The sequence below is a fragment of the Octodon degus genome, unplaced genomic scaffold (genome assembly GCF_000260255.1).
Source record: "Octodon degus isolate 3935 unplaced genomic scaffold, OctDeg1.0 scaffold00055, whole genome shotgun sequence".
Taxonomy (NCBI): Eukaryota; Metazoa; Chordata; class Mammalia; order Rodentia; family Octodontidae; genus Octodon; species Octodon degus.
The window spans coordinates 736,254-745,651 of NW_004524631.1; the positions used below are offsets into that span (position 1 = coordinate 736,254).

A 9,398-nucleotide genomic window follows, 5' to 3' on the forward strand; every position below is an offset into this window, starting at 1 on the left:
CATTTTTTCTCTCCTTTCTTCCAAACTTCCTGTCATTCTCCTCCTCCATCCTCCCTCTCCCCTTGCTTCTTTCCTTACTTGATTTTATTAATTTATGACATGAAATTTATTTGGGAAAAATTAAAATTTCAGCTTCTATGAATACATGAGAATCATTTATAGTAACTATATTACAATAAGATATATGTAAAAGTCAACCTTTCCATAACATAATGTCACTTGCTATGATTTCATATGTTCCAAAACCACAATTAAATTACATTATCATATTGGTAAAACATACACATGACTTCCAAATTATGTAGAATTTGTGAGAAACTTTGAAGATTTGTACACACATTTTCATTTGGTTTTAAGAAATGAAAAGTGGGGGCTAGGGTGAGGGCTCAGTAGAATAAGTGCTTCTGTGGCAAGCACAAGGCCTGTGTTGAATCCTCGGTTCCACAAAAAAAAAAAGAAAGAAAAAAGAAAGGAAAAGTACTTTAATATAAAGAATCAAATGTCAAGCATTCAATTCATTATTTTTGCTCTAGAAATTCACTTTGTAAGATTTGATAGCAACATGGCAGAATAATTACACAGATTAAACTCCTTTCATTATAACTATAACTGAGTTTATAGTTTAGAAGATACCTTTGGTAGCTATAATAGAATTTTGTCTAAGTAATTTAGAAAAATAAGCAAATAGCAAGTGAAAAGGATTCTGATTTTTTTAAGCAGCAGATTTGGATTTAAAATGCAGGAGACAATTGTTTTCTGCCTTGCTGTTCTGACATTGACCTTGTTTCTGTGACACAGACAGAAGCTCTGGAGTCCTGTAATCACACACTGAGGAAGCCCTTGTCTTAGCAACTATTTGTGAGCACTGAGTACGAAGAACCTCATTAAATTATTCAACAACAAGCATGCTAATATTTGTAGAAAGATGATGTTTGCTTTATAATTTTGTTCATAATGTGGCATCAAAAATTGTCTTAAGGAAACAAGATGCAAGTTTGCCACCATATACAGAATCATATCCCAAGTCAGAATTCAGTGACACTGGATTAAACATTAGTATTCATCTGAAATATTCATAGAGTGTCACCTACTGAAATTTAGTTTCCTTCATATCAAGGAAAATGCATTAAAGGTTTCAGTTGAAACTTGCTTTTGTTTCATATTATAGACAGCGAAGTTCTATAGAAATGTTATAGGCAGTCAGACAGAGAAAGACCCTCAAAGCAGTCAGCACAGAACGAAAAAGAGAACATATCAGAACTGTGGCTGGAGGTGCACCTACGATTACAGTCACAGTGCCCATATTTACATGCTTCCATAAAAGAGAAATAGAAATTTGAGATTATTGGTACCACCCTTTTGTGATTTCCCATATAAATAAACCATTATTTCATTGGGGATAGACCATCCTCCCTAATCACTAAAACTAAGACTATGATTAAGGATAAGATTATGACTATAGATAATTTACCTAGGATAAAGGCATCATCCATATGACCTTGTAGCTTTTGGATTAATATTAGATAAGAATTGGCTATTCTTGTAATCTTAATGGTTGATAATAGTTTTGATATAGATAGCTAGAGAAAGAAAGAGAGACAGCGATAGAGAGATAGAGATATATTATTTCCACCTTATGATTTGTTTCATAAAAATTTCTCAGAGTGAGCTCATTAACAGCACATTTGGAACCTCTCTTGTCTCTCAAGATATATTCCTATTCCTCATTCCTGTTCCCCAATAAATTTTCCTTTTCTTAACTTCTGTTGTACCTTAGAATTCATTTTGCACTTTGGGGAGGATGAATCAGGGTATCTGACATTTAGCAGGTTAGGGGTAACACATTTCCTCCTTGTATCAATAGCACCTCTCCGGCCTTTCATCTTGCCTCAGTCTCTCTGCCACACTGTACAAGAAGCTGTAACAATGTGCATGTGTGTAACACATATTTTATCTTAAAAAATAGAGACTTTTCTTTTCAGACCAGGGATTGAACTCAGGGCTTCATGTACTCTAGGCAAGTGCTCTACAATTGAGGAACATTGCTTGCCCTGATTTCCTTTTCTGTGTGCATTGCTGTACTAATTAACACATAGTTTTTATGCAGAGTAAATGTATGCATCCATATTTTCATTTGGGAAATAAATATAAATTAATTTGAGTTTCACTATTTCTAAAACCCTATCCCATAAGACAGTAAATGTTTCTATCAATGCAACAAAGAAAACAATATTCATTGAGTGCAGTTATCATAAGATATAAACAAATATTTTCAGGAAAAGTATTAGTGTAATGAACCTGAAGTTATAGTTCACATACGACAAGAATGCAGGTATTTCGTGGGAATTAGTCTCAAAATACTGTAGCTTCCTAGGCATTAATTTTAAATAGATGAGTTAAGAATCTCCCATTTGCCTTTATATTGACTTTCTATATCACTAGTATCTATAGATACTTATACATTAAACAACCAATTAAATGTCTTACATTTAATTCTTTTGTGAATGAAGGCAAGTTAAAATTTAAACAGTATGAAGGGTTTTTTAAATACCCCCATATTTAGATGAAGCAATCTATATTTTAGAAGAATAAAAACCTCAAAATTGTTTCTCTCCTTTCCCTCTAGAATCTTCACAAAGGCTTGGCTAAGGACGATTGCTAGGCTTCAGTAAAGGTGTCATACACTGGCTAAACAGCATACAATGGTGTGTGAGTTTCTGGGAAGAACATTAAAAGCATACTTATTCATGCTAAAATATGAATCTTATCTGGATAAAAATAAAATATTTGTAGTAAACTGAAAATTATTTGATTCTGGGGTTATAAAGCTTTGTAAGTTTAAAATATGTATAAGAATAATTCAATGGCTGAGAAGATAGCTCAGCAGCCTAACTGCCTGCCTGGTACACACAAGGACCCAGGTTCAATCCTTGGTACTGCATGCCATGCCAGCCTAGGGCGTGGCTGTGCCAGTCATTGAAACCAGGAGGGGAGGCTGCACGCATAATCCTAGGACTGGAGAGGCTGAGGCAGGAGAAGCACTACAAGTCTGAGACCCTGTACCAAATAAATAAATAAATAAATAAATAAATAAATAAATAAATATTTTTTAAAAAGAATTCAAACAGTATTTACTAATATCTTCCTATTTAAAATTTCTAAGAATGTTATGTGAATCATCCAATTTATAAAATAACAATAGTATTTGTGGTTTTGTGTTATTTCCCTATGCACAAATGTCATGATTAAGATTTATATTCATTTGTAGCCAGGTGTGGCAAATGCAACAATTCCAGCACCATGGGAGGCTGAGTCAGGACGATCACAAGTTTAAGCCCATACTAGCCAACTTAGCAAGTCAGAGAGACTATCTCAAAATAAAGTATAAAAAGTGCTGAGAATTTGCATCACATGAAGGTCCTGGTTCAATCATTATATATATATATATATATATATATATATATATATATGTATAATTTGTAATTTCACTGCATAGAGAAATAACCTTCAGAATATGAGACTAATATATAGTAGGAACACAGACAAGGATGTAGACTATCTATGCCTTTGAGTAATATTTAATTGAATGCAAGTAATGACTAAAGTATAACATAATTTGTTTTTATTAATGTTCTGTGTAAATGATCATAGGAAGAAAGTAAAATATTCTCTCCATTTTATAAAAGAAAAGTAATGCTATAGTGCTTTTGGTAATTTGAGAATTTTGTCAGGGTCTTGGGTTCTGCTCTACTATGGTTCCTATTTGCTTGGAGAGATCTAAGCCCATTCTGACAAATAGAAAAACACCTTGTTCTAAAGTTTAAAGAATAAAAAGTCTTTGGTAAAATAAATGGCTGTCAATACATTTCTAAACATGGATATGAAGCCTGTCCTGTAAGGGTGAAACTGAGGGAAACTCCTCCCACCGAGCCCTGGAGACCTTGGCTGACTCTGCTGCAGCAATAGGTGCAGACTGCAAGGCAGGGCCCTAAAGCCATGTGAGTGTCACAGTCGCTGCTGTGCAGGTTTTCTTGTCAGGCCCCTCACAGAGCTGAACACATGTACATTATCTATGACAAAACTAATAAGATCTCCTCCTTCTTGGTGTAGGTTATTTTTCTACTCATTTTAGGAGACAATTTGATAACACAATTATGCTTCCACTTGGCTTTCACTAATCTCGGATATAGAGAACCCCTTTCAAATTCATTTCTGAACTACGGTTAAGTCCCCGTGACACAGCTAAAATAAGATGAATGTTTCTCTTTCCTCATTCAGCAACATGTTCCCAAATCAAATGTTAATTTAGAATCATGATTAACCATTGTGTTCTACAAAGAAATCAGTCAGGCCCCTGCCTTTTGAAAAGTCAGTTGTAGTATCTCACTTCTAAAATCTATCCTTACAAATGTATTTGATAGACAGGTGAAACAGTTGAGCAGTAATTATGCTGTATAATCACACCTCATCCACGTTTTCATTTCTCTTTCTTACATGCATGTGCGGTAGTAGACTTAGTATTAATGAGTTCCCCCAAAGACTCTGGCACAATCCACATAAAGCAGAGATGGCAAGAATGAAATGGAACTTAAAAGGTTAAAGAGAGGATTCTCTGTCTCTTCTGGTTGCAAGGTAATGTTAGGTTTTTTGAAGAGCTCTACATATAGAGAGATTTTGTACGGCATCCTTTGTTAAATCATTTTACAAGTTTTTAAGGAAAATGATCAGGGAAAAATGACACACCGTTCTTCATAAGTGTGTCCTATTCTGGATAAAGTACTAATTCTCTAAATAGAAACATTCACAGTTTCACAAGGCAAATATTCTCTGAAATAAATACAAAGATTGTTGCTTGGTTTCATGCTATGATATATTGGTTAGGATTTGGAGTACTTGGCATAGATGCACTATTAGAAAAATATTTCATCTTATTTTAGTTTGAATTTTTAAAGGCATTTTTGTGGTATACATAATATGCATAATCATTATGGAACATTTTATTAATTCAGATATGTTCAGTTAAGAGGTATAAATCATTCATTCATAGTTCCACCTAAGCAGTTATATATTCAATCTTACCACACATACATTCTAGTAGCTAGTAGGTGAATAAAAAGGATTCATATAATCAGCACAGAGCAATGTTAATTTCTTTCCTACTGTCCTTTTAAATGTGTCCAGATGAGACTATTTTGATTCAAACATCTCGAGAAAAATATGGACTGCCCCATTACTCTTGGTTTTGGTAATAGGATGTGCTATAATCAATTAGATTCACCAGTCAAGTCATTAAGATGCCTAGTCTCATATTATTATCAAAAATTCTACCTTTGATTTAAAATTTCTTCATCAAACCCCTCCACCTATTCAGAGGTGCACTGTCTGCTTTATCTTATACCAACTATACCTCTACCTCACTGGTGTGTTAGAGAAAGTTTATGTATTAGAAGGTCCCCAAGTAGGAATTTTCTGACTCCATTGTTCTAATGAAGCTTTACATCTTCTGGGGCTTACAGATGCTAAAAGCTGCCTTTGGATCTCATGGGCACTGAGTTTACTGAAGCAGCCCCCACTGTTTCTTTGATCTGGAAACAAATTCTAATCTGGTTGTCCTTGACTTTGCTATCATCACCCTATGTAACAACTCTGGCGCAGAAGGGAAAACAAATGGCGCTAGCTTTCTATCTTGGCACCTGTGTTTAGACTGTCAGAAATACATGCACACTTTTTATTACCAGTCTCAACATAGACCCCTTTCATGCTCCTATTTTGGCTGCTTAGTGAGCCTATCTCCTACCTTTTGGTTCCTCTTGGAATAAGTGATTAGTATAGCATGTCCTCTTTGCTGCAGCACACAAATACTAAGCCCCTCCATGTGATCCCAATGAAGTCTCGGTCACAGGAGTAGATCTCTCTAAGTATGCAGAAGGGGCTTAACAATATTCTAACCCGTTTTACATTATTGCCTTTGCCATAGTGATGGTTGGTAGACAATTTCTATCTTTAGCTTATTCTTTATCTTGGACTATGATCTAAAATTTTAACTTTGCATCTCAATTATCTATCCTGATTTATTACAAAAAAGACAACAAGAACATGAACAACACCACACACCCACACACACCTTAAAGTGTTTGTCTTTGAGCCACTCACACCTGTTTCCTACCTTAGTTATCTCAGCCTTCATTAACAATGAGAGACAATGACTAATGCTGATAGCTATAAAAGTATAATTATAAATGTTACATTTGAACTTACTTGTTTGGCTTAGGATTTTCAGATCATTAAATATTTTTTAATGATCATATAGGATAAATACAGCATATCCTTCATTACTGCATAGAATATGTATATATTTGCTAATATTTTGTTACATCACTGAACATCATTGTGTTTCTTCTGTAAATACATTAACTGACCAGAGTTGCTGAGGCAAAAATTGATTAATTCAGAACACTTAGTACATCTTGAAAATGTATACAATAAACAATATCACTGAGTAATATATTTTTGATATCATAAAAGTCTGACTACTTATCTACTATTAGACACTCTTCATAATTAAGTAAAAGCACATATTTGATAAATAATGAAATAAATACATGATGATCTTTGCTTTCTTTTTTTTCTTTCCTAATAAAATATGCCAAAAGATTTTTGGAAATATTTTTGGTCCTGGGAATTAGCAGAGCTATTTCAATATTAGGTGAGAAAAAAAGATACAACTTATCTTCAAAAACAGGGAACCCAATGACATAATTACACTGACCATTTTCTTTTTAAATAGAAAAAAAATGAATAATGAGCAGCAGTGTCTGTCTATTGTGGTGGTTCATTATCAGATACGTACATTGAGCTGCTCTAATTTTGGAAATGCATCTAGTGGATGAGTGTTAATAAACTTCTATTTAAATAGAATAAATCAAAATTCTTGCCTCTCTTTATCCTATTATATCTTAATTTAATTCTGAAGCACAGGAAGTAACTGCAGTGTTATATAGTTGGCAAAATCAATCACTACAGAGTATAAATCAGCCAGTTCCTTATGTAGCAGAAAGCACATGGCAGTTAATCAGTTTTGATAATAGAAGTTTCATACAGGTCAAAAGAAAACGACATGCGGTTCTCATCCATAGTGTTTCAGAGAGATGCTATTATAGAGAATATGCTAAGTTTATCAAGGTGGCACAGACTCACTAATACCTGCTTGAGGTATCGGATGTCTTCTGGAATAAGAACATCCACTTACTTGTTGAAAGATTTCTTCTCTCCTCTTTCTCTCTCTGTCTCTTTCTCTTTCCCCTTTCTCTCTCTCACATGCACAATCCATTCTCAAAAACATCATGAATGTCCAACAAAATAAAGAAAATTATTCACCCTTACAACATTGGACCAACCTTATAAAGTAGTGGTAATTTTCCTAATTTTAGGAGTGCAATGTGATTTGTTGTATTTTTTATTTTTTTAATCCTTTTTAAATCATCTGCAGTTCCATAATTCACATCAATGACTTCAGCCTGAAAGAGAATAAAACCCAAAACAAAAGTGTTAGAAGAAGAATTAAAGCCAGTTATGAATTTCATATGATAAAATTAATTTTAGTAATTGAAATCTTAAACAGGGAGCTAATTCTAATTTTTACCCTGTCACAATAAGGATAAAAAAGACTTTTCTATATCTATCAAAGCACAATTCTATTCACAGAGAAAAAAAGTATTGGTCATTTTTAGTTTGTTCTTCACCTCTTATGCAAATTACGAACCTAATATATTCCCCTAAGTGACCATAAAGTTTCATTGATTTTTGTTCAAATTTCTGGAATTTGAGTTGTTTCATGAACCACAGCAAGATTTTTTTTAATTCACCAACAATCACATCATTCTCAGGCTAGAAAATAATCCAACAATTCTTCATCATGTCATTTTTCAGAGGTGTTCAGTTTACACTCATGGCCAGCTGTAAATGAAAACTCCTTGGTTGTATAAGACACAACCTAAACAAACAGAAAAATAGGTCTGGCATTCTGACTTTGATGTCCCAAATTACCATGTCCGTCATAATTTCCATCACCCCTACCTATACTTATTTTATGTGCTACATCAATATTGCTGATTTTAAAAATTTTTCTTCGGCTAATGTAAAAAATTCATGACTTTCTATATATTCCAACAATAATCCTCTGGTGTAGTTATCTCTTCCTCCACCTTGATAAATCCTAAACTACAGGCTCCATCAAATACACACTTCTATCCTCTCAGGAATACTTTCAGCTATATTTTCAGTAATTTCTGCAGTTAAAGTAATAGTTGCTATGTGTTCCAAAGATGATAAGGCAGCATATGCTGCCTGACCTTACAGCACATGTCCATGCATGTCACTAGAAGGAATTAGTGGGAACAAAGGGTGACAGAAAAGAAGATAAAAAGTCAGGCCTCTAAAGTTTCATACTTCTCAACTGGTTTTATTCAATGGACATATTAGGAAGATTCATTTAAAGGAAAAATTCTGCTTCTAGAAAAACATATGGACACCACTGAGGGAACTGTAAATCTATGCACTGATGAAAATATTTCTTAATGAAATATTTCTTCAGCAATTATATTCATTTGTATCTGGAAAAAACCCTGGGAATACATTAAGCCCCATTTCAAATTTTGTCTATCTGATGAACTTTATTTCTGAGTTGTCCAAAAATATACAACCTCTTTCATGGTGAGCCATAGTCAACTTTCTCCTCCTTTGGGCTCTCCTGCAACAGCTCCTGCATGTAGATAGATGCTAATTTTATTTTCCAACACAGAAATATTTCTCAGTGCGAGGTCCACTATACATTCAGTTTTATATAGTTATCTAGCATACTCTGTTAGATTATGGCTCTTGAATAAAATAAATTAAATAAAAATGCCTATGAAATATCTTTCAAAAGTGAAGCTAAATACTTTCAAGTAGATTTTCCAAAAAAAAACTTAAACTTTAAAAATGCTTCTGCCAGAATATTTTTTCATTATAATGTTCTCCCTATTAAGATGTGACTAAATCAGTGCTTTTAATACAATTTTCAGTTTTCTGATGCCATTACCATATAAATAACTGTTGATCTATGATGTTAATATCCTGATTAAATAAATGATCCCATAATATTAATGATTACTTTGCAAAAATGGAAGAATTCCTATTTTTCACTTCAAATTTCTGAGCTGCACACTAATTATTTGTGATTTGATGGCAGCATCTTAAAATAGGGCTATTACTCAATTGGTGGCATTGATGAACATATTTTTCATATTTAAAGAGGTTGAGGAAAAAAACTTTGCTGTTTTGAGAGGATAAAAGCCAGTTGATGCCTTTTCATTTGTATATATTCCTTTTCATTCATTTATATACATGTCTTTCAATAT

The 9,398-nt window shown here is 33.4% G+C and overlaps 1 protein-coding gene across 2 annotated transcripts in view; it reads right to left on the reverse strand.

The window, feature by feature from the left end:
* Positions 1 to 7,379: 7,379 nt before the first annotated feature.
* Positions 7,380 to 9,398, reverse strand: part of Naaladl2 (N-acetylated alpha-linked acidic dipeptidase like 2) — a 577,651-nt gene continuing 575,632 nt past the window's right edge. For both annotated transcript variants that reach the window (XM_023717797.1, XM_012515240.2), the window contains exon 4: positions 7,380 to 7,517. In XM_023717797.1, the coding sequence (XP_023573565.1) occupies positions 7,380 to 7,517 (138 nt within the window). The remainder of the gene's footprint in view (positions 7,518 to 9,398) is intronic.